At 34.2% G+C, this 26,848-nt stretch overlaps 1 protein-coding gene and 1 long non-coding RNA gene across 2 annotated transcripts in view; both read left to right on the forward strand.

The window, feature by feature from the left end:
• Positions 1–26,848, forward strand: part of LOC149490293 (uncharacterized) — an 84,828-nt gene that overhangs the window by 57,158 nt on the left and 822 nt on the right. The window lies entirely within an intron of this gene.
• On the forward strand, positions 687–26,447 carry Mct1 (Monocarboxylate transporter 1). Its single transcript, XM_089702819.1, has 7 exons — positions 687–806; positions 4,160–4,622; positions 21,996–22,115; positions 24,063–24,287; positions 24,513–25,292; positions 25,376–25,576; positions 26,135–26,447. The coding sequence occupies exons 2-7, from the start codon at positions 4,475–4,477 to the stop codon at positions 26,290–26,292; spliced, it is 1,632 nt and encodes a 543-aa protein (XP_089558945.1). The 5' UTR covers positions 687–806; positions 4,160–4,474; the 3' UTR covers positions 26,293–26,447.

Below are 26,848 nucleotides of genomic sequence, written 5' to 3' on the forward strand. Positions count from 1 at the left end.
TATTGACTAGAGGTACTAATGAATAGCTAAGGTACCGTCCCTTATAGTAATCTGACGCGCTCGAGTAAATCCCAAAATCCCCTCTTGGGCTCCCCTACTATAATATTTACATTTTATACGCAGAGCAATTATAGATAAACAAATGAAAAACTGAAGTTAAAATTATTTAACATCAATTACTCGCAGTGATTATGAGATATACGCGATAACTCGCGTAATTAGATTTTTTTATTTAGAAAACATTTTTTAACTTAAAAATAATAGTACCTAGATACCAAAAACACATAGTATGTCAGGAACCCGTCCGATTAGGGCCCTTCTGGCCTCCTCCACTCAAGCGACAGCTCAAGCCGAGGTTCGTGGTCCCCGTCAAGGGGGGACGCCCTTGTGCATGTCGCTACCAGGGTGAACCTTCAGTTCACCCCCGCGTCCGCGTTAAAATGTAGAAGTTCTTCTGGCTAACATTGAGAGACACCACACAAAAAAAAAAAAAAAAAAAATGTCAGGAACAATTTACATATCAACAAAACCCAAAAACATTACCATAGTACGTTACTTATCGCCAACGTTAATTAAACAGTAATTGGTTGGGCTCTTGAACTTCACCCCTCATGTAAAACAAAGCTGATTTTCACAATTCTTCATTCATTTTTCTCGCATCAGTTTGTTTCCTCGGTTATCTTGTATTTAGCTGACTCGTTTAGTGATAGAGTGACCGCGCGCGAGTGAGTACGCCATTCGCGGCATCAATACACTCGATATAAATACGCTGTGTGCTATATTGTTCTGATAAAACTGATACAAAGGTAAGAATAAAGTAATGTTATATACGGATCATGTAGGTTACAAAAACAAACCCATTCTCGATATTTAAATTGCAAGTAATATATATAAAAAGATATTGTTTATTGTATTGCGAATTCAGAATTTTAGCGTAGCTTAAATGTAGTTTTAATTATTATATACCTACCTATACTATATGTAAATATCGTATAATAAGTTTATATTGTTTACGTGGTTAATTTTATGCGTTTATCTTGAATTATAGGTATAAAATGCACGCTTTGAATATTATGATATCAATATTCACATAATTAAAATGAACATATTGCATATATTTTAAACGGATTGTGAGTTAAATAATTTAATTCATAGGTCTTTTATTGTATTGGCGTATATTATTATCGACAAAGTGCAAGTGATAATAGCATTGTTTCAGTGTTATTCGTTCATGTTTTTTACTCTCGCTGAGTCACTGGCCGCTTTATTATTTGAGGGCGTCCCGGTATTGATACTATCATTTATAAAGCACGTGGACATCTTATTTTAAGTCTTGCTACACTTCCCGGATCACAGCTGATTACAAAGATCCGAAATCTCGAGTAATCTATTTCGATCCGACACACCGTGATCACTTTGTTTTGTTACAATTAAATTGAACACATCATTATTAGTGAAACAACGCGTTAATCTTGCTTTTAACGTTTGAACGTTTGAAACAAGCTTAATGTGCATTCTTGGAAACTTAAAATACAATAACAATTTTGGAATGTTGTTTAGTTTACAATTTTATATATTTGTAAACAAAGATACCTATATTGCATCGTGTAATTATCAATTTCAGATTTTTTTAACATATTCATGGTTTATGCTTAGAGCATGTGCAGAATCGAAAGATTCAGCAGCTACACATTAAAATATATCCACTAACGTCTTTTTGGATGAACGCCATCCGTAATTGCCCCAATACATATTATTTAATTCTATAGTTATAAATACTTACAACACACAAAGAAAATCGTAAAATACATCTTAAATACCTATAAATCGAACCTAAGCCCTCACACAACGAAGTACAGTCCTGTCCACTATATAAATTAGGTCATGATAACAAAATTCCTAGTATTTACAGTGCGTGTGTAGGTGTTTGACGAAGTTAATCCTGTCAATATTACCGGTAAAGAAGGATATGAAATTAGAGCAAATTAACAAGACCTAACTAGTTAGAACTCTGGAAAACTGACGAGCAGTAGACATAATCTTATATATACGCTGTTATCAGTAGGTGGCATTATAAACGCCGAATTGATGCTGCAACAAGAAGGTCAGGTGGTTTTACCAAAATTTTACAATGCCAATTCTTAAAATCGCTGACAAGTTCGTAAATTAACACATACCAAAAGCTCATCAGTGAATAAACTGAAACAATACATTGCATAAACAAAATACATAACTTTTTTAATTTGACAATAATAATGTAAATTCTATTTTAATTAAAATTAAAACATCCTACTATAATATTATAAATGCGAAAGTTTGTGAGGATGTGTGTGTTTGTTACTCTTTCACGCAAATACTACTGAACAGATTCCAATTTACAATGAAATTTAGCACACATATAGAGGGTAATTGATAGGATAGGTTTTATTCCGGAAATCCCACGGGAACGGGAACTATGCTAAACTAGTTCACTATAAACGATAAATATGAAAAGCTTGAAAGCTTTAAAAATAAAGCTATGAAATTAAATTAACTATACAGTGAAATTACTCGCTGCAATAAATATGTGATAAGATGAGTGAGCATCTTATTTTCTTCTTCTAACTCTAGAGTCTAGAGTCTAGAATCTAGATGTTAGTGCAATTCTAGCAATAAATTTAGTTTTCGAGAGTTATCGCTGAATCTTTACATAGAGTTAAGAAAAAACTGCATATAGATATCGCTCCAATGAATGTAATTATTCTTTTGGGACAACATTAAAAAAATAAACTAGATTTTCGATAGATAGCATAAAACAAGATATTGGTATCAAATGCATTTTGCCGCAGTATTTGTTCCGCTCTAACTGGGCACAGTAAATATTGACTTGTGTTTAGATACTTGATCTGTTTCGGAAATAATATTGTTATCAACCGCATTTATATATCTACCTACCTACATTTAGCGCCATCCTATTATGAAGTTGTTATTGTCTATTCAGCTAAAACATATTTCTAAGAACATAATTAGGTACCTATATTTATTTCAATTAATAAGAATAACAATCGGTTGTAAATCTTTAAAATCATTAATTTTGAAATAGTATATGTACCTAGTATATACGTATATGTATATACAGTACTACAGCCACAGTACAGCATTACTTTATACATAAATACTTACAATTTGTAATGTTTGTTTAAATGTTTTATAATCGTAATTCCTAAGAGTAGATAGTTATATCTATTTAATTATATAAATATATAATCAATATACATATATAAATAATTCATCTTCCAAATAATAAAATAACGCATTCAAAGTAATTAAGGTTATATATTTTGTCGAGTACGTATATCTACAAAAACGACTTTTTAAAGTATGTACTCAAAACGTTATCTTTAAAAAAATTCATAATACGTCGTAGGTAGGTACCTACTGCGCTTATATGTATTTCAATTCAAAGCTGGTTCATAAAGCGCTCTACCAAAATACTGCTGTATTCCATTTATTACTCTAACAACTTACATGCTACTAAAACGTTCTCTTTCATGAGGTAAATGTGAAATTTTCTTTTATAATAATTGATACATATTACTACGTACTGAAACTTTTTTTAATAATATAATGATTGCTTATTTAAATAGCATGTTAGACATAAGCTATGCACCTATTTAACATTATTTATATTGAAGGTAAAAATGCTTAATACTTCAAATACTTGTTAAGTCATAATATCTTATCACATATTTATTGCAGCGTGTGATTTTTATAATACTAATAGATATGTAAAACATTTGTAAATCGATAAATCAAATTAATCGTAACAATTAAGTAATCTCATATTACAAGCATTTATCGTGTGTACAAAGGTGTTTTATAATCACGCTCATCTTAAAATAAAAATAATCATTTCGTCATATCATGATTGACCCATCCCGAAACTTGCACAAAGAAGTGTGATAAAATTCCTGATATCCATATCGATTTTATGTTAAAATGCTACCTATAATCTCTGTTAGTGACAATACCTTGTGATAATATTCAAGTACCTGGTGACCTTACACATTTCATATATTTTATGTTTCATTAATTTTATGTATTTATAGAGCATCTCTATTGAATCATAATAAAAACGATATCTACACATACTTATAGATAAAATAATTATTTGTTTCAGGCTTACCTACAAAAAACAGGAATGAAATACAAGCAATGCACTACATCAGCGTCATGAAAACGAGATAATGATAATTATTATCAGGCTCTTTAGACGCTTCGGCGCTTCCTCCTTCCTTCCAAATAGATTATAAACTGATCAAGTGACGAGTGCCTCTATTTGCACAAGATTTAGAGTAGCAAATATTCCAATAGCCGTATCTTATCAACAATATTCTCCAAATAAGTTAACAGTATTTCACTTCAACTCGAATTACGCTTCAAGGCATATCAAGGGAGAGAAATTGTAATAGTGCCAAAGATTAAATAGTTGAAAATGTCACACGGAGGAGTGAAGACTACGAAGAATGGGAATGGAGCGCAAGTGGAGTCGTCGAGAGAGGAGTCTGAGAGCCTGGCGCCGCCTCCCGACGGCGGCTGGGGGTGGATGGTCGTGTTCGCTTCCTTTATGATACATATCGTCAGTGAGTAGATATATTTATTTTAACTTTTTATCTTATTGAACTATTAATTATTAATCACTGATGATTTTTACCTTTTATATTTACCTACCTTAAATTATCATACCTACATACCTACCTATGTAGTACCTTGTATGATTTTAGAAACATTAAAACAAAATTAATTTAAAATCGAGTTATTATTTTAACAGATTAAATAATAATGGTATCATATGTGTTGGTGTACTTTATCAGTTAACCAATAATTAATTAGGTAATGATATAATCTGTAATTCTTAAAGCCTGTGTATCTCTCACGATCTCTAAACAATAAAATGTTATTGACAATAAAAAGCTAATATGTATTTTGTAATTATTCTTTCACTTGCTTTATTTGATATATACACACATCAATAATACATAGATAGCTACATCCCTGGTACTGCACTAATCCTTATCCGCCAAATTTAACTACGGATCAACAACTTTACGAACACTTCCAAAGAACACGGGACCTCATACCGCAATAAGACATTGGTATTAAATTTTAAGTAAGAACTACCGATATCGTTGGTAAATTAATGTAAATGCTGACACGTCTAATTATTTATAATTAAATTTATGAAAAAAAATTGCCAATTTTAGTCAAAATTTATAGTTTTCTAACAAGAAATAAATATTTTTTGTTGTAATATTTTTATTGAATATTTTCATATTATAATTATCATCCAAGATTCCACCTTGGTGAGTAAAATTAACATGTTTTATAAAAAAAAATCATGAAATGTTTTTAATTTTTTAAAGATCCTAAAATGAACTACAATTCTTCCATTTACAATATCATAAATTTTTCATAGATTTTTAGATATTTGTACAATGCAAAATATCCCTAGCCTTTGTTGATGTGTGTATTTTGTTATTATTCTAAGACTCGGTTTATTTGACAATATATCTTCTATATATATAAAACTCAAAGGTGACTGATATAGTGATCAATCAACGCACAGCCCAAACCACTGGATGTATCGGGCTGAAATTTGGCATGCAGGTAGATGTTAGGACGTAGGCATCCGCTAAGAAAGGATTTCCCGAAATTCTTGCGGGAACGGGGAAAAACGGGGATGCACGTACAAAGTCGTGGGCGGAAGCTAGTTTCTTATAAATTTAATTTAGCTCAATGAAAACCAGTAATAATCCAACGTATAACTAAATGCATAATGCATTGATAGACGTTGTGTTTGTGGAGTCAAATCAAAAAGTCTGTATCGAAATGTTTTCGCTACAGTGTATGTCGCAGGAATTTTTTAATTTCATACTTGCTGTAGATTTCCGTTCATAACAATGAATCATATTTTCATACTCAGCTCTTTTTTTTCACACCTATATTATTAAGTATTGGATATTATTAGGTACTCGACAAAGAAAGTTTAAAAATAAATCAATTACGAGACCTTTTGAAGAATACTTAGACCTTTTGAATTTTATTAGGGTAGTTACGATACTTGAACTTTTTATTTTTTTTCTCCAAAAAAACTCAAAAGTGCAACTTGTGACCGATACTGATAGATTGCTCTTAATTAGGTCTATAATTAGTAAAATAAACACATTCCTCCATGGAAGCCTTTAGGAGGAATCGATTTTCAAAATACTATATTAGGGTAGTTTGAGTTACTGAACTTGATCTTTTTATTTTTTTCTTCCAAAAAACTCAAAAGTGCAACTTGTGACTGGTACTGTTAGATTGCTCTTAATTAGGTCTATAATTGGTAAAATAAACACATTCCTCCATGGAAGCCTTTAGGAGGAATCGATTGTCAAAATACTATATTAGGGTAGTTTGAGTTACTGAACTTGATCTTTTTATTTTTTTCTTCCAAAAAACTCAAAAGTGCAACTTGTGACCGGTACAGATAGATTGCTCATAATTAGGTCTATCATTGATAAAAATACTAGATTCCACCATGGAGGCGTTTACGGGGAATTGAATTTTATTAGGGTAGATACGATACTTGAACTTTTTATTTTTTTTCTTCCAAAAAAACTCAAAAGTGCAACTTGTGACCGGTACCGATAGATTGCTCATAATTAGGTCTATCATTGATAAAAAAACCAGATTCCACCATGGAGGCCTTTAGGAGGTATTGAATTTTATTAGGGTAGTTACGATACATGAACTTTTTAACTAACTACCCTAATAAAATTCAATTCCCCGTAAACGCCTCCATGGTGGAATCTGGTATTTTTATCAATGATAGACCTAATTATGAGCAATCTATCTGTACCGGTCACAAGTTGCACTTTTGAGCTTTTTGGAAGAAAAAAATAAAAAGTTCATGTATCGTAACTACCCTGATAAAATTCAATTCCCCGTAAACGCCTCCGTGGTGGAATCTGGTATTTTTAGCAATGATAGACCTAATTATGAGCAATCTATCTGTACCGGTCACAAGTTGCACTTTTGAGTTTTTTGGAAGAAAAAAATAAAAAGATCAAGTTCAGTAACTCAAACTGCCCTAATATAATATTTTGACAATCGATTCCTCCTAAAGGCTTCCATGGAGGAATGTGTTTATTTTACCAATTATAGAACTAATTAAGAGCAATCTATCAGTACTGGTCACAAGTTGCACATTTGAGTTTTTTGGAAGAAAGAAATATTTTTTGATCGATTGATGTTGAAATTGTTTGAGCCAAAATCATGTTTTACTGCGTATAACTCAGAAACGGTAGGATATAGGAAAAAATGATTCAGGTACAACTTGTAGATAATTTTATGGCCTTTCAATTTTTCCTTGAAAGTTTTTCTCTAACATGTACCGTTTTTGAGATTTAAGCGAAAAATGAAAAAATGGACCCATTTCCCCCCTCCCCCCACTCCGGGGCTCCTCCTAGTGGCCCGGGGTTTTAGTATGTTTATTACCTAGGGACTCTTGACATGTTTCCGAAGAAACATCTTACGTTACTAACTCACGCACTCTAGACCCCCCTTGGAGGGACTCATTCAATGGACTACTATCCTACTAATAATTATAAACGCGAAAGTTTGTGAGGATGGATGTATGTGTATGTGTAGGTATGTATGTATGTTTGTAACATTTTCACGCAAATATTACTGAACTGATTACAATAAAATTTAGCACATACACAGAGGGTAACTTGGATTAACACATAGGATAGGATATTTTTCCCAGAAATCCCACGGGAACACGAAAAACGCGGGCGAAGCCGCGGGCGGAAAGCTAGTATTCACATAAATATTAAACAAGTGTTATAATCTCACTTAACAACTAAAAATTCGAAGTATTATAATATTTAATCAAGAATAATCTTTCGTGCGATACATATCTAAAAATGTACATATTTCTGACTAAGATTATGTTCTGATTGTCAGATTCATCGTAGACAACTTTATCATGACAAATTATCTTCTAGTCATGTGTTTACCTATTTGGATTATATTATAAAGATATAAAATTTATATAGATATATACCTTATACCATATAGGTAGGTACATTATATAAATCTTTCCACTATCAATAATGTCATACCAGTTCTTAAGGACGTAAATAATGTCTTAACCTATGATGCTGATAGTTAAAATATAAATAAGGAATGTTATTAATTTATTGTCGCATCTATTAAAATTAATAGTTATTTACACAACATATGTAATGTACATACACAGCGTGTAACTGGGATTTATAAATAATGCAATAAAGGTATATTATAATACGGTTATATTTACAACGGCAATGACTGGACTGCAGTGCGCGATAGAGCGGTTGGCACGAGGTCATTATGCATTGCTCTATAAAGACATTGAGGACTATTTATATGCGTTAATAATATATAGTACATATTTTCCGATAATAATTTGATCTTTAAACAAATGCAATAATATTCTATTAGCGGAAGATATTCATTAGTTTAGTCTTAACTATAAAGCACGCTATCCTCTAACTAAAATTTTACAGCACCTAGTAGGTAAGTACCAACTCAACACTAACAGTTAGGTTGGTACTACACGTCTCACTGGTTTGTTTGTGTATTTCAAAAACTCTATTGTCCCGCATTACTTCCTGTTTGTCTCGTCCTTCGTCCTTCTTACGCTGGATTATAATGAACATAAGACAAAAGCACTGTATGCAACTAAAGAGCACCATCACTGTGACGTAGCAACGATGTATGACAGAAATAAACTTAGCGCATATGACACGTGCTTCGGAAACAAAAGCGCTAATTTAATGACTTTTAAATAAAATACTCGAAGTATGTAGCACGTATTATTAGGTAGCTCAATACCTACTTTTAATTCATCTTTAATTTACATCATCAGAAGTAAATTTACGCTAACTAAAGAATGGTAGGTATATAATATTTTGAGTATGCAAAGTGTTAGTTAAATACACTCATGTGCAAAGTAACAGTATACTAACAGCGTGCTATGATAAGAGCTGACACTATAAGCTCGTTGATGTGCATATTTACGTTATCTTGTGTAAATAATTTATATAAAATAAATATTGCAGTACAAATGAGATAATACAATTTGGTTAGCAGGCTTCATAGATACTTAGATTTTTAAATGCATGTAAATTACACATACAAATACTCATGTGCCAACTGCCAACCATATGAAACGGTTTTGTATTGACGTATTTATACTATGATTGGCTGCATGTTAGCGAAAACACGTGTTACACACTAGATGCATAAAATTATCACACTACATTAATCTGTTTTGTATTGCGTTACAAAATAATTATAATTCATAATACAGTGTGATTATAGATAGTTATTATTATAATATATTTTACTACTTGACATGATAATAATAAAATACTACAAAATGTTTCAAAATTAACTTTAAGTAAAGAATACAATGAAAAAATACAGCATGCACCTGAAAATAACGTGATATTTGAAATATCAAACTGTATGGAATGCTACAGTTATTATGTTAGTGAACTTAGCAGATCATTTTTAGCAGATCAAAAAAAATGTGAGTTCTTATCGCGTGCAGTTGAGTTCTACAGTTCCTGATACTTTTTAGAAATAGTTCTGGCGTTTTTAGTTTTTACCTTAAAAAACGACATTTGAAAAAATGATCTGCCAACTTCCCGTAGCAGATCATTTTTAGCAGATCAAAAAAAAATGTGAGTTCTTATCGCGTGCAGTTGAGTTCTACAGTTCCTGATACTTTTTAGAAATAGTTCTGGCGTTTTTACCTTAAAAAACGACATTTGAAAAAATGATCTGCCAACTTCCCGTAGTAGATAATTTTTAGCAGATCAAAAAAAATGTAAGTTCTTATCGCGTGCAGTTGAGTTCTACAGTTCCTGATACTTTTTAGAAATAGTTCTGGCGTTTTTACCTTAAAAAACGACATTTGAAAAAATAATCTGCCAACTTCCCGTAGCAGATCATTTTTAGCAGATCAAAAAAAAATGTGAGTTCTTATCGCGTGCAGTTGAGTTCTACAGTTCCTGATACTTTTTAGAAATACTCGCGTAAAATGAAACACTAGAAAATTTATTTATGTCATATTTCATCATGCCGTAGCACCATTCCGTAGCATCATGCCGTAGCATCATGCCGTAGCATCACGCCGTAGCATCACGCCGTAGCATCATGCCGTAGCTTCATGCCGTAGCATCATGCCGTAGCATCATGCCGTAGCACCATGCCGTAGCATCGCGCCGTAGCATCATGCCGTAGCATCACGCCGTAGCATCATGCCGTAGCATCACACCGTAGCATCACACCGTAGCATCATGCCGTAGCATCACGCCGTAACACATGCCGTAGCATTACGCCGTAGCATCACGCCGTAGCATCACAGCGTAGCATCACGCCGTAGCATCACGTCGTAGCATCACGTCGTAGCATCACGTCGTAGCATTACGTCTTAGCATCACGTTAAGGCTGCAATTAGACGACGCGCGCGGTCACCGCGCGGCCGCCGCGCGGCGACCGCGCGGTGGCCGCGTACTAACTGTTCAGTTATAGCAGATTTATGTTTTATTAACTAGGACGTAAAGTTGAAATTAATTTTGAGTAACTAACTGCGCGGTGGCCGCGCGGTGGCCGCGCGGCGGCCGCGCGGCGGCCGCTCCTCGATCGCGTGGCGGCCGCGCGGCCACCGCGCAGTTAGTTAGAGCGGGAGCACACGATGCGTTGCGGCGCCGCACCGCAAAGATTTCACCGTGTCAGTGGGCACACGAGTGGTGCGGCGCCGTAACGTTGTTCTGTCGCAGCAGCGTCGTAGCAGCGTTGCATAGCGTGTCCTTCCTTGTGACACAAAACAACTGAGCGGTGCCGCTCCGACGTCGCACCGCATTCACCCCTCCCCGCCTCGTCTTGGTGGTTACAAGTCCGGTGCGGCGCCGGAGCGCATCGTGTGACATGCCACAGATATTTCTATGTAAGACAACGCAGCGACACCGCTCCGGCGCCGCACCGCCGCCGCAACGCATCGTGTGCCCCCGCTCTTACTCAAAATTAATTTCAACTTTACGTTCAACTGGATATGGTCCGGGTTCGCAGTGGCGTGGCTGACCGCGCGGTCAGACACGCTGTAACATTCCTTGTCATATAAACGCGCCCTAAGCCGGGTCCAGGTCGGGTTTTTTCAAATGTCGTTTGTTAAGGTAAAAACGCCAGAACTATTTCTAAAAAGTATCAGGAACTGTAGAACTCAACTGCACGCGATAAGAACTCACTTTTTTTTGATCTGCTAAAAATGATCTGCTACGGGAAGTTGGCAGATCATTTTTTCAAATGTCGTTTTTTAAGGTAAAAACGCCAGAACTATTTCTAAAAAGTATCAGGAACTGTAGAACTCAACTGCACGCGATAAGAACTCACATTTTTTTTTTTTGATCTGCTAAAAATGATCTGCTAAGTTCACTAACATACAGTTATTTGTATTTTAATAGTCGATGTTTGCGGTATTTTGTTTAATATTAAGCTGATTCCAATTCAGTCATTTTAGGCATTTGAAACATATGTATTTCACAGTAGATATAAATAAAATATAACTTATGTATCGACCTACTTTGGTACATATTTAAATATCATTAAAATGTATATTATACAATCTACAAATAATTCAAATTACTTATAGGCTGCAACGGCTGCAACCCAATATACAATATGACTTTTCTCTGTAAGTACGTATATTGTATGTATGAGTAAATTTGTATTTTCATACATAATATTTTAATGTGAAAAATAAATTTTCATTACTTTTCTTTACTACACACATATACTATTAAATAAATATATCAATATAAACGATCACGAGTTAAGCCAATAGAAACATTATCATATCTAGTAACAGATGTAGTCATCAATAAAACACCCCTCATTTATCTATTTTGGCACCATTATAATTATTTAGCCATCATATCAGCCATTTAATAGCATTGGTCATACATTTGTACTTATGTATGTAGTACTTAAATAGTTTCAACATTATCGATACTGAATCACGGCTTAATATTAATATTCTTATACACTTTATTCAATTACCTAAATAAAAATTGCCGACGCGATGCATTTTCCGCGCGAAGCGTCGCACTATATATGTTTTTAGGCCCGAAAAGTGACATTCTTGTTTTATTGGAAATATCCAAGGAGCTTCTCTTTTTAAATGCACGAGTAGAACACCCAGAGTTTTATTTCAAAAACACGATTTTTAAAAAAAATATTTAAAATATTGGAATTTTCGCGGCCGACTGAGCTAAATAAATTCGTATAAAAAAAATAGATACACTAGATAATTTATTAGGTTGCCAATATAATTATGTAGTGGTTACAGGCGCAAATTATCCCTTTTTGAAATTTTCGATATTGTCGATAGAGGCGAAAGTATTGTAATTTTTATTGATCTTAGTTTTTATTTTTTTATATTATATGCAGGCGTTAGTAGAAGCTCTGTTTAGTCCCAAAAGAAGCCTTGAACTGAGATCTACATGTGACAAAAATACCACATTCTAACCACGAAGTTATTACGAGAAATAGATTTTCAAAGAATTCAAAGTCAATATCATTATTTCATATCTAGTAACAGATGTAGTCATCAATAAAACGCCCCACATTTATCTATTTTGGCACCATTATAATTATTTAGTCATCAAATCAGCCATTTAATAGCATTGGTCATACATTTGTACTTATGTATGTAGTACTTAAATAGTTTCAACATTATCGATACTGAATCACGGCATAATATTAATATTAATATTCTTATACACTTTATTCAATTACCTAAATAAAAATACATTGCCGACGCGATGCATTTTTCGCGCGAAGCGTCGGTGTATGCGGACAAGGCTCAAGATAGCGCGTGCCGCTTTCCTATACGGAAAATCCATCCATTGCGAGACTGCTCGCTCTATGTGGAGATGACGAATAAATTTATAATGCCTCTTGATATTATGAGTAAATTAATCAATTTTTGGTGCCTTGTTCCTATCTCCTACTTCCTAGACTCTAAAGTCTGGAGTCTAGATATTTCCATTGTACCAAAGCGGTCGAATCAAATTAAATGATTGACAAATTGTACAAATGTTTCATACTATCTGTGATATTAGGTACGCACATAATATGTGTTATGATTCATCATTACATTATTTACTGTTAATCAGCATTGCATTGACCTCATGATCTGTTGTTACTATCATATCTTGTCAACACTACGTAATAAATTATTGGCAAACAGTAAATACTTGTACATAACACTTATATTTGTATCGATTAAATGAGAAGCACAATATTATTTTAGTATTTGTGCATTTAAAAATAAAATAAAAATAAAATAGTTTGGAAAATCCAAAAGTGCACGCCTCATAATTTTTTTTTAATAATTATTTATTTATTATTATTTTTGTTTATTTAATAACAATTAAACCACATCGAATCAGACCCTGAAAAATGAAAGGGTTCTATTCCTGAGCATACTCAAGCGTAAGAGAAAAAAAAAATTTGGAAAATCCAAAAGTGCACGCCTCATAATTTTTTTTTTAATAAATATTTATTAATTATTATTTTTGTTTATTTAATAACAATTAAACCACATCGAATCAGACCCTGAAAAATGAAAGGGTTCTATTCCTGAGCATACTCAAGCGTAAGAGAAAAAAAAAAAGACTCGATTAGTAAAGTATTTCGGTCGCTATCGTGTTAACAAGAAAAAGGATCCGCACATACAGACACACGGACGTCCAAGACAGAACTTTTTTAAACTGTTTTTTAACTAGTTTAAATAACAAAAATGACATCAAAAATATCATGAACGTTAAAAATAGTGTTTTTTCTTAATATGTGTGTGTATGTATTATCTTACAAGTGCAATGTATGATACATAAAGACATTTTAAGTTTGAAAAATCAGATGTTTTGCGCGAAGTGACAGTAGTACCCACCTCAACGCTTCGCTTATGAGGCGTGCAAAAGACTCGATTAGTAAAGTATTTCGGTCGCTATCGTGTTAACAAGAAAATCCTCGGCACATACAGACACACGGACGTCCAAGACAGAACTTTTTTAAACTGTTTTTTAACTAGTTTAAATAACAAAAATGACATCAAAAATATCATGAATGTTAAAAATAGTGTTTTTTCTTAATATGTGTGTGTATGTATTATCTTACAAGTGCAATGTATGATACATAAAGACATTTTAAGTTTGAAAAATCAGATGTTTTGCGCGAAGTGACAGTAGTACCCACCTCAACGCTTCGCTTATGAGGCGTGCAATAAGCCTTTATTACTGTTTACAATTTGTTACAACTTTAGTATCTTTACAATAAATATTAACAATTTTCTTAAACAATTACTTTCTTATGGGTATCTTCTATCTTATCAATGGGTTTCAATTAACAGTTTGTCTTTCTACAAAGGCCTCCTCTAAAGACTTCCATCTCTCTCTATCTCTCGCTGTTCGCATCCACTCTGAACCGGCCACTTTTTTCAGATCGTCTTCCCAACGCTTCATTTGACGTCTTTTACTTCTTTTCCCATTTGTGCATTTATGGTGTAATAAATATTATGTAGCTAGTCATAAATTAATTAGAAGGTTTTCATGATTTGTAGGTAGGTAACGATCAATGGACGTTTCAACGTTGTATACAATAAAAGTTTGAGAGGAAATAAATCAATAAATCAATGTACTCTACGTGTATTGCAAATGTTTTAAGGTAAGAAAAAATGTGATGTTGTTTCATCATCTCTTGTCTGATCGGATAAAAATAGCCTTCGTTTTAATATCAATATTGATGGTGCCGATCACAGTGCCGATTGTGTCAAATAGATAACAGTATCAGGAATAAATATTTCAAAGAAAGTATTTATTGCAATATATAGCAATATAAACAAATATTTTCAATTGAAATAGTGTTTATCGTGCTTAAATATCAAATCCTGGGTTACTAATAAATAATGTAGTCTAACTTCAAAGCAAAGCTTAAAATAAAGTCTGTAAATACATGAAAAAAGTCTATTGGCAATTAGAATTATTTATATACATTTATATCTACTTACTAGCTTTCCGCCCGCGGCTTAGCCCGCGTTGTCTAAAACCATATCTAAAACCTATAAATCTATACTAATATTATAAATCTGAAGAGTTTGTTTGTATGATTGCTTGAACGCGCTAATCTCGGGAACTACTGGTCCGATTTGAAAAATTATTTCGGTGTTAGATAGCCCATTTATCGAGGAAGGCTATAGGATATATATCATCACGCTAAGACTAACAGGAGCGGAGCACTGCGAGTAAAACCGTGGAGCACAGCTAGTAAATTATATACTAAAACCTTCCTCTTGAATCTCTTTATCTATTAAAAAAACCGCATCAAAATCCGTTGCGTAGTTTAAAAGATTTAAGCATACATAGGGACATAGGGACAGAAAAACTACCTTGTTATATACTATGTAGTGATGATTAGCATCTGATCTAGTCTCGAGCCTTCCACTGCCTATTAAACCTATAAATGCACTTACTTGTTACTTAATTTATCACAGACGCATCAATTTGGCGTAAATCAAAAGAGCCACATTTACCTACCATTATTAGATACTATCTACGACAGTGTTCCGCAAAGTGTGTACCGCGGCACACTGGTGTACCGTGATCATTAGTTGGTGTGCCGTGGAAAAGTAAGGTTATCTTATAAAATTATTTTTAGTAAGTAAGTAAACCTAAACAAATCACGCGAGCGCACGTGCGAGGCGTTTTGTTTCGTTCTGTGATTTCGTTAGGCCGAGCAGCCGGCCGCCGGCGCGTCGCGGGAGGCGGGGACGGAGGCTCGCCGCCCCGCTACCCGATCCCAATCTCTCTGGCTTACAGTCACCAGATGGTCACCAGCTGTGGTCACCAGTACGAGTCCGCCGTTTAAATTCACCGCACGCTTTTGTTTCGTCGCGTATTATTCTATGCGTAAAATAATTGTTATAGAATAATGGATAAATTCATTAAGCGTAGTGTAAGTTTGTCAGGTGAAAGTAATGAAGAAGAAAAAGACTCAATGAAAAAGAAACCCAAAATTGTTCATCGAAAATATGACGAAAGCTACATAAATTACGGTTTTACATATTGCGGAGACGAATCTTGTCCTACCCCAAAATGTCTTGTTTGCGGAGAAACATTGGGTAATAATTCTATGGTGCCCAGTAAACTAATACGACATTTAACTACTAAACACCCATCAGTAGCCCAAAAAGACAAAACGTATTTTCAACGTTTGAGGGACCAATCGAAGAAGCAGGTAAATCTCATGAGTTCGTCTTTCAAAACCTCAGCCAAAGCACAAAAAGCAAGCTACGTAATCGCTAATATGTTAGTAAAAGCTAAAAAGCCGCACTCTCTTGCTGAAACTGTAGTTTTACCTGTTTGCAGAGAAATTGTCAAGATAATGATTAGCCAAGAAGCTGCTAAAGAAATTGAAAAAATACCTGCATCGGCAGAAACAATTTCACGTCGAATCAATGACATATCTAATGACATTAAATCGACGTTGATTGAAAAATTGAGAGTTAGTGGAGTTTTTGCGCTACAAGTTGATGAGTCCACTGACATCAGTGGTCATGCGCATCTCATCTCAAATGTTAGATACATTGATGGATGTGAATTCAAAGAGGACTTTTTATTTTGTCTGCCACTGCCTAACCATACAACTGGTGAAGAAATATTTAAAGTAACCGACGAATTTTTTAATGAGCATAATTTAGAATGGCATAACTGTATAAGTGTTTGCTCGGACGGCGCAGCGGCTATGACAGGGAAGGTTAAAGGCTTTATAGCTAAGGTTACTGAAAAAAATCCTGACGTTCAAAAACAGCATTGTTTTTTACATAGGGAAGCTCTCATGACGAAGTCTCTTCCTGACGATCTATTGAGTGTTCTTCAGGAAATTATCAAAATCGTCAATTATATCAAGTCGCGACCGCTGAACTCTCGTCTTTTTAATGCACTGTGTCAAGAAATGGGGGCAGATCATCAGTCACTTTTATTTCATACAGAGGTACGATGGCTTTCTCGCGGTAAAGTACTTTCCCGAATTTATGAGTTGAAAAATGAGACTGAGATGTTTTTGCAGTCCCAGGGTTCTGATTATGAACATTTATTTAAAAAAGAAGAATGGCTAGCAAAACTTGCATATCTGACGGATATATTTGCTCACTTAAATGAGCTCAATAAAAAAATGCAAGGCAGAAATTCCAATATTTTGACATCGTCGGATAAAATTGAAAGCTTTCGTAATAAATTGGAACTATGGATCAGTCTCGCTACGAATGGTAATAATGAAATGTTCCCAAATGTCATGGCAGCTGATCCAGAAAAAAAGGTTCAGGCTTTGATTGGCAAACACTTAAAGCTTCTTGCAGAGAAAATGAATTTCTATTTCCCTAAGCGTGATCTGCAACCTATGGACTGGGTTCGAAATCCATTCTCCGAGAACATTCCTTTCGGCCACTTACCAATAAATGAGCAGGAAGAACTGATAGAAATGAAAACGGATCGCACATTAAAATTAAAATTTTCTGAAACTGATTTAGAACAATTTTGGCTATGTGTGAAAAATGAATATTCTTTGCTTTCTAAGCATGCTATTGCAATACTTTTGCCGTTTGCAACGACCTATTTGAGTGAATTAGGATTTTCGACTCTTACCACAATAAAAACCAAAAAAAGGGAACGCCTCAGGACGATCGACGAAGAAATGAGAGCAGCCTTGTCAGCGATTACTCCAAATTTAGACCGTCTATGCTCAATTAAACAGTCTCATGTTTCGCATTAAATATAATGTTTGTTGATTAATAATAAAAGTTGATTAATATTACTTAAAAACTGGTTTTTATTTTGTGGTGTACCTCAAATTTTTTTCGTTTTCCTAGGTGTACTTTGAACACTAAAAGTTTGCGGAACACTGATCTACGACACTTATACCATCGAAGACACATAAACATAATATTTATTCATTCATTGTTTGTATTGTTTGGCGATAAGCTATATTAATTTACTATCATGTGTTATCTGATTGAGTAATATATGTATTATTAACATAATTGTACCGATGAATCATACCATTAATATTTTTATCCTTTTGAGATCGATATGATATCTACGATCAATCAGTGATAAGACCAATTCTTGGCTTAGAATGGCAGTGATTGAAATGAAAACACAAGGTATGAACTAACTTCCATAAAAGTGAAGTCCCATGTCCCCTAGTGGGGTTACTAGGGGCAGATGCATTATACATCTGTTTCACTGATCGATTTTCTTTAGGGACAAGTAGGTGATCAGCCTTCTGTGTTCTGCTAGACCGAGACATTTTTTTTTCTTCGTCTCCACCGGGAATCGAACTCAGGACCCCTCAGTTCTACGCTCACGCGTCAACCACTGTACCAAGGAGGCGGTCGAAACTTCAAGAAGGTAAACAGAAATCTTATCATTATCGACGTCTGTCTTCTCAATTCCACCGCTGAGAATTCGTGTAGGTGGTAGATGACAGATGACGTCTTATATTTTTGTACTTTCATCTTCCTTGTAAAGATAAAATTAACTAGGGACAAAGGGTTGTTTTTTTATATAAGCTAGAGGTTTTAATCCATATTTTAACCATTGAGCGACCACTACTATAAACATGACCTAAACTTCATAGAAAAATCTTAGCGTGGGTAAAACGCTTACGAAACTCTATAAAATTGTCTTATGTCTTGGCAAAATGACGTATGAAATGAGTAGGCGGATAAGTACTCTCTTTAGAGTACGTATATCAAATTAACGGAACGGATGCTTAATAAAATCACGACTATTTATTCGTTTATTCGGATCGAATCATCTCTGTTAAAATACAATACACAGCTGCTTTTGGTACCGAAATTCGACGGGAACTGCTTTTAATGTCTTAGATGTATTGTTCCGAACAATACAAAAACATTCATAATAACTGTGAGTAGGTACAAAGGAAATGAGGATAAAAGTATGCCTATATTCAATATCATGGAAATTAAGAAAATATTTTTCGAAGAAAACTTTTTGTATGGCTTATAAATATGATATGATCACAGAAGGTTCTCTTTTATTATACAACGTATTGTTGATTTAACAGAAAGTTGTTTTTATGTTGTATTAACAATACGGAGCTTCCGTATAGATTTTATTGCGTTTTAATTGTAAAATATATCGAATCTGTTACTTATATTTGAATGCTCTGTGTCTTTATTTAAACAATATTATTCTTTCTTCATTGTTATAGAAACAAAATTTACACGTAGGTAGAATTGGTAAGATTCGAGAAAGTCATTTAATGAAAATTAGAGCAGGCTCCAAGGAGATGTTCGTTTGCATAAATAGCGGACCTAAATCTGACTTCTGATATATATTGTATAGATCCCAGACATCCTATAGATAGATGTTGCCAACCAGTTTTGTGGATCCCTTCCCCGCACCCCGGTATGGTCCGGGAGCCAGCAGCAGATTTTATGACCAAGTTCCTCTCAAGCGGTAATTAGTAAAATGCATCAAAGTATAGTATTATGAAGCCTCGTGAACGTCAGCTGGAGCTCGGTTGGGGGGAAGAGCGGTTGTAGCCTCCCGTATCAGCTGACGGTTTTTCCAGCAAGATACAGCCAGCTGACATATATATTTATCCACAGTTACATATAAGCTATCATCAGGTAAATTTTTGTTTGAGAGGAAATAACGGAAAATAAATTTTTCTTTAAATTTAACTTTCATGTTCGAGACACCAGCTGACGTATAATACACCATGTTGTAACCAGCTGACTATTTTTTTTCGTTGAGATATTGGGTTAGCTACAATTTGACAAATTTTTAGCTGAGAGGAAATGAATGAATGAATGTATTTTTTTTCCTATGTGCGTGGGAGGCTACAACCGCTCACCCCCCCAACCGAGCGCCAGCTGACGTTCACGAGGCTTTATAATACTATACTCTCATGCGTCTGACGAATTATCTCTTGAGAGGAAATAGTTAACCAAATTTGCACCTGGCTCCCTAACCAGTAATTAAATATGGCATACAAAGAAAAAAATAAACATTTCCAAACATGCCGCGTGGGGTATCAAATGAAAGAGCTTATTGAGTAGATCACGAATATATAGCATACTATATACATTTCTTACACTTTCTCTAAGATTTTTTCGAAAATTTACGAAAATGGTCCATTTTTGAGTTAACTTTAAACCACTATAGATTGAAAACTCATGAATATATTTTTTAAATTATTATTTTAAATAATTAACAATAGTCCATTGTTTACGATTCAATAGTTCGTACAGTGAAATAGTTGCATGGGGGAGTGGGGGGAGCATCCAAAGATGGCGAAGTTTATGCCAAATCTAATCACACAGAGGCTGATTCAAGAATTTTCTGCCATATTTTTCATTCTGTCAAACACAAAGACAGTGCAGAGATAATTATTCTAAGCCCTGACACCGATATTTTTGTATTAGGCCTTTATTTCTGGCATAAACTTGAAAATATACTCGCCATCTTTGAATGCTCCCTCCACTCCCCCATGCAACTATTTCACTGTACGAACTATTGAATCGTAAACAATGGACTATTGTTAATTATTTAGAATAATAATTTAAAAAATATATTCATGAGTTTTCAATCTTTAGTGGTTTAAAGTTAACTCAAAAATGGAGCATTTTCGTAAATTTTCTAAAAAATCTTAGAGAAAGTGTAAGAAATGTTATAGTATGCTATATATTCGTGATCTACTCAATAAGCTCTTTCATTTGATACCCCACGCGGCATGTTTTGGTAATGTTTATTTTTTTCTTTGTATGCCATATTTAATTACCGGGGTGCGGGGAACGGGACCACAAAACTGGTTGGCAACATCTGTCTATAGGATGTCTGGGATCTATACAATATATATCAGAAGTCAGATTTAGCTCCGCTATTTATGCAAACGAACATCTCCTTGGAGCCCGCTCTAAATGCGTATTCAAGAGTAAATAATATGCTCCCGCAAAAGGAAACGTTCAGACGTTTCTTTGTTACAGTACAGTTGTGATAGTCTTTGTTGGCACCAGAGTTGTCAGTGGCTATATTGACGTGATGCGGTATTGTGGGCTATAAAGTGCCTATCATGTTAACCCAGTTCGCTGAGAATCTATCGCGATAACAGAACTGTGTGAAAGAATCACATTCTGGTGATATAACACGCACCACGTGGTACGTCGGACGTTGAGTGCAAAGTTTCAGTCAATAAACTCTTATTCAATTCATTCCGCTAAACTTCTTTATGTAAAGCTAGTGTTTTTGCCTTCTGATGAAACTCTTTGTACGAATTCCACTCATTTATCTATTCTGCGTTTAATTCAAGTGAAAATAATTTAACTAAAATTAGAGTATTCCCAAAGAGAGCTAAGATAACATAAAGCTGTTTATATTCACGGAAGACTGTTCTGTTTACAGAATTATCTTATCTTCATTATACCTCTGCCTTTGGTACAGTCAGAAATCATGATAATTTCATGAATGTGAAATATTTAATTTAGCCTCGCTTTTATTTAGGAAATAATAATACTGACAACTTCACAAACAATAAATAGATTATTCCACGAAACGAACTTTGTTTCACTCCCTCGCTGAAGATAATCGAAATAATGTCTAAAGTATCTAATAAATGAATTATTAAGGCATCCCCACCTTAATACATCTACGAAGTCAATATCTTTCTTTCGCCAACTTTCCGCACAATATAGTCAACTTTCTGTTCAATATAAAACTTCATTCAGACATAAAACATTATAAAGGCACGTCTTTATATCATATTGTGTATTATCATCATCATCAGCCCTTTATGGATCATGTGTATAGCAAATTAATGTTAATATTGTTCCCTTTCAGCCGATGGCATGACCTATTCGTTTGGCGTGTTCTATGCAGAGTTCCTGACCTACTTTAATGAGGGAAAAGGCAAGACTGCGTGGATCGTGTCTATCCTCGTCGGGGTCACCCTTAGCTCAGGTTTTTATCATCATTAATTTAAAGGATTTTGGCGATGTCACAGCATTTGGCTCACTTTGAATAATGAATGAGCCAACTTTTTACTCAAGCCCAAATACGAGTATATTAGAGCGGAATTATTTAGTTTAGCCGTCTTTTATGCCCTCTAATATGTGTTATCTGAGATGATGAGAGAGGGGTTCGACCCCTGGTGAAGATGCAATCAAGAGAAGTTTTGCCATTGTACCGCTTAAACAGTGAAAAAAATACACTGAAATTCTTTCATCAATTTTAAACCGACTTCAAAAAAAGGAGGAGGTTATCAATTCGGCCGGTATGTTTTTTTTTTTTTTTTTATGTATGTACACCGATTACTCCGAGGTTTCTGAACCGATTTACGTGATTATTTTTTTGTTCGATGCGGGATGGTGTCGAATTGGTCCCATAAAATTTTTATTCGGATAGACCCAGTAGTTTTTATTTTATGAGCATTTTTGTCTGTATTTGTAAATGTTGCAAGTGCAAGTGTAAGTCGGTTGTTTTTAACGCAGTTATCACTTGTATTTATTAAGGGGGCGCATAAAGCAAAATAACCAATCTTCTATTAGATGATACGTGTAATATGCAAGACCAAATCTAAAAAATAAAATATATATCAAACTAGATGATATGTTCAACGATTCTGTTTAATCAAAAACATAAAATATTAAAATTTACTCGATAAAAAAAAATCACCAAGTTAGCTCTAATTTTCACACTTTTACGTTTTCTACTTGACATGGTAATACTTATTATGATTTTTTTTTTCATAAACAATTATATTAAAACATTTGCAAGATATTTGTCAGAGCATTTTGTGTAATTACTTTTAGTTTTGGTTTTATCTGCGATAAACCACTTTTGGCGCTCTTTTTTTCTCGAGATAAACGTTTGATTTTGTCACGATAAAAGTGGTTTATCGCAGATAAAACCAAAACTAAAAGTAATTACACAAAATGCTCTGACAAATATCTTGCAAATGTTTTAATATAATTGTTTATGAAAAAAAAAATCATAATAAGTATTACCATGTCAAGTAGAAAACGTAAAAGTGTGAAAATTAGAGCTAACTTGGTGATTTTTTTTTATCGAGTAAATTTTAATATTTTATGTTTTTGATTAAACAGAATCGTTGAACATATCATCTAGTTTGATATATATTTTATTTTTTAGATTTGGTCTTGCATATTACACGTATCATCTAATAGAAGATTGGTTATTTTGCTTTATGCGCCCCCTTAATTAGTTTTTTATCACTAAAATTTTGCTTTTTCATCAAAGTTGAAATATCTTGAATACAAATTAAACATAAATCCATACTAATATTATAAATGCGAAAGTAACTCTGTCTGTCTGTCTGTCTGTTACTCAATCATGCCTTAACTATGGAACCAATTTTCATAAAATTTAGTATGGAGATATTTTGATACCCGAGAAAGGACATAGGCTACTTTTTATCCCGGGAAAATGACACAATCCCGGAAATCCCACCGGAACGGGAACTATGCGGGTTTTTCTTTAACTGGGCGGGCGAAGCCGCGGGTGGAATCTTAGTATGTAATAAAGGCGAATCATTACCCGCAATTTCAAAGTTTGCTCATATTCATTTAAATGAGAACCTCGGGGGTTCAATGACCCCATCCTTCAATACCTATCTCTCAAATATTTACAAGCCTTATTAATTATCTCTCAGTATTAAAGACGTCGGTACTTATAATTTATCGTTCTACAAATCTTGTATTTATACAAGAAGCTATTTCTTAGTATCATTAAGAATAATACAAACATAATAAAAGTTGGTAATAAAATAAACTGAAAATTGTGTTTTCTACATTAAACCTAATTTATATGAACTAAAAGAATACAAAATATTATATTATTTATTAATATTTAAATGTTATTAATTTCTGCAACCATGAACAATTTCAGGTCCCATATCAAGTTCGTTTGTGAACCGATGGGGCTGTCGATCAGTGACAGTAGCGGGAGCCATGCTGTCTGCAGTCTGTGTCGTGATATCGGCCTTCGCGAACAACGTCACCACGCTCATCTTCACTATCGGTGTGGGCACTGGCGTTGGCTTCGGGTTCATATACTTGCCTGCGATCGTCAGTGTTACGGTCTGGTTCGAGCGTTACAGGAGTCTTGCTACGGGTAAGCTTTTCTGCGTATAGATAGAGTCTTAATTTGTCCTTGAGTTTTCCTTCGCCTTTATAACTTTATTAGTTTAACATTACATACATTGATACATACATATACCTATTGATTTACAAAACAATTTGACAAAAATTTTCAACTGACGCATAAAATTATATTAGTTTAATAAACTAACTATTTCAATCAATGGAATTTGGCTAATTTGTAATTTTTAATTTTCAGGCATAGCTGTATGCGGGTCTGGCCTTGGAACGTTCCTCTTTGCACCGATTACATCCGCTCTAATAACAAACTATGGATGGCGAGGTGCAATGGTTATCATAGGGGCATTTATATTAAATTGTATTCCATTAGGACTAATGTTCCGACCAGTACCTGAACGACCAAGAACACCCGTGACGGAACCGATGTTGCCACAAGAAATTAAATCACCACTCAAAAGATCTCAAAGTACGGAGCATGTTGTACGAGCAAATGGTAAAATAGAAGATGATGTAGCTAGGCTTACTCTTTCTCAGCCTGTGTTGAATAAACCACAAGAACAAAAACCTATAAGTTCACGTCACGGAAGTGGTATCATGCAGCGCCCAGATGTGTTGTACCAAGGAAGTATGACAAGTTTAGCGCGACTCAGGGGACCATCCATGGAAAAATCTCAAGTATCAATGAAAAGAGAAGAACGAGAAACGCGATGTGGCTGGCTTCCATGTTCTGACGAGTTCAAAGTCGCCTTATCAGAAATGCTTGACATTTCACTTCTTGTAGATCCTATTTTTATATTATTTGCACTGTCTAACTTTTTAACTAGTATAGGATTTTATATTCCTTATGTCTACACAGTGCCTATGAGTGAAAACTTGGGCATAGAGAATCCACCATATTTAATCTCTATCATAGGTGCAGCAAACTTAGTAGGAAGAGTCATTCTTGGATATATAAGTGATAAACCGTGGGTTAATCGACTCTTAGCTTACAATGTATGCCTTACCATAGCTGGAATAAGTGAGTAGATAAATTATTATTTTGTTATAAAATGTTTATTTATTGTATTTAAATATGATTAAAATGTAATAATATTATTTCAGGTACGGCGTTGGCTATGGCCTGTTGGGAATTTTGGGGTTTGGCTCTTTATGCAACTGTATTTGGCTTCACTATTGGTGCTTATGTTGGTCTCACTTCAGTGGTGCTAGTTGATCTTTTGGGATTAGAGAAATTAACAAACGCATTTGGGTTACTCCTACTGTTTCAAGGAATCGCTTCACTTATTGGTCCACCTTTTGCAGGTAATTATATAATATACAGGGTGTCCCACTGTTGGTATACTAAGCTCAAAGGAGGTTATAGTTTTGGCTACGCTGAGTACGTAAAAAATACTTAAAAAATTCCAGACTCATTTTTTTTTCAAATAGATGAATTCTTAAAACTCTATGTGTACACCCATAACAAGCAACCCGCCCATTTTTGCCACTAGCACGTGAGCTATCATTTAAGATTATGTTTTCATAGACAAAATGCTCACATTAGAGAAGCGGTTTATGACGGCTGCGCGAAGCTAGAGAAGAAAACATGGATTTTCAGGAAAAAATTATCAAAAAAATTTTGACGTAATTTTGTTGTTTATATATTTTTTACGTGATCAGTGTATGCAAAACTACAAGTCCCTTCGCGCTTAGTATACCAATAGTGGGACACCCTGTATATCTCAACATTATAAGAAACAAGTTTATCTATTTGTAACATAAAATAAAAATTATGAAAGATAACGATGTCTGTATTTATATAGTGATAAACACTTTCGTAGGTACTGATTAAATTTCTAAAAACACTTTATCTAATTACAGGATGGCTTTACGATACATATCAATCATATGCGCCCGGCTTCTACGTCGCCGGTGGCACCATTTCCCTTAGTGGCATCATTCTATTCTTAATACCTGTACTCGAAAGGAGAAACAATAGGAGTCAATGGAACCAGAATACTGACATGGAGAGCATTTAGCAGGATAAGTTCCGAGGGACCAACTTTGAGTACCCCGTTATTGTACTCAACAGTCCCTCGACGCCGTCCTCCATCACCTCCTCTGAGGACACATATAGCAACAGGGTATATACAACAACTTTAGATGATAATATCGATTTTATGATAGAAACTGAACAAATGTGATTCATAACTCTAGTGAATGTGATGACATTTTGGACGATAATCAAACCCATTCCAAAAAAAAGTGAATATAGTGCGCGTAATTAAGATATCAAAGTGTAAAATAATAAATTAAATATTATATTGATCGAAAAATATATTGTGTAAAATATAGTGTAACTAATACAAGTAAGATTAAGTGACTGCAACAAATTTGTTATAGTACCTAAGTGTTATAAAGAAAAATTATATAAAGTTATGATTTACATGTGCGATAAAGTGTGCGGTTCCTCCAACATATTTCACACAAATCTAACAAAACATATCTGTCAACCTAATTTATCTCGAATAGTAACTGCACTGTATGATTGTTTGCGATAAGTATATAAAAAAATTACAGTATATTCATCTTAAA

The sequence above is a fragment of the Colias philodice genome, chromosome 2, assembly GCF_061535455.1.
Source record: "Colias philodice isolate Cphi_HAF_F1 chromosome 2, ilColPhil1 Martin Lab GWU primary, whole genome shotgun sequence".
In the NCBI taxonomy this organism is placed as follows: Eukaryota; Metazoa; Arthropoda; class Insecta; order Lepidoptera; family Pieridae; genus Colias; species Colias philodice.

Excerpts from the sequence above, each read along its gene's own strand:
- Mct1 (XM_089702819.1), top strand. The coding sequence starts at position 4,475 with ATGTCACACGGAGGAGTGAAGACTACGAAGAATGGGAATGGAGCGCAA. Across the intron at positions 4,623-21,995 it reads CTTTATGATACATATCGTCA|CCGATGGCATGACCTATTCG; the intron begins GTGAGTAGATAT and ends GTTCCCTTTCAG. Across the intron at positions 25,293-25,375 it reads CCTTACCATAGCTGGAATAA|GTACGGCGTTGGCTATGGCC; the intron begins GTGAGTAGATAA and ends ATATTATTTCAG.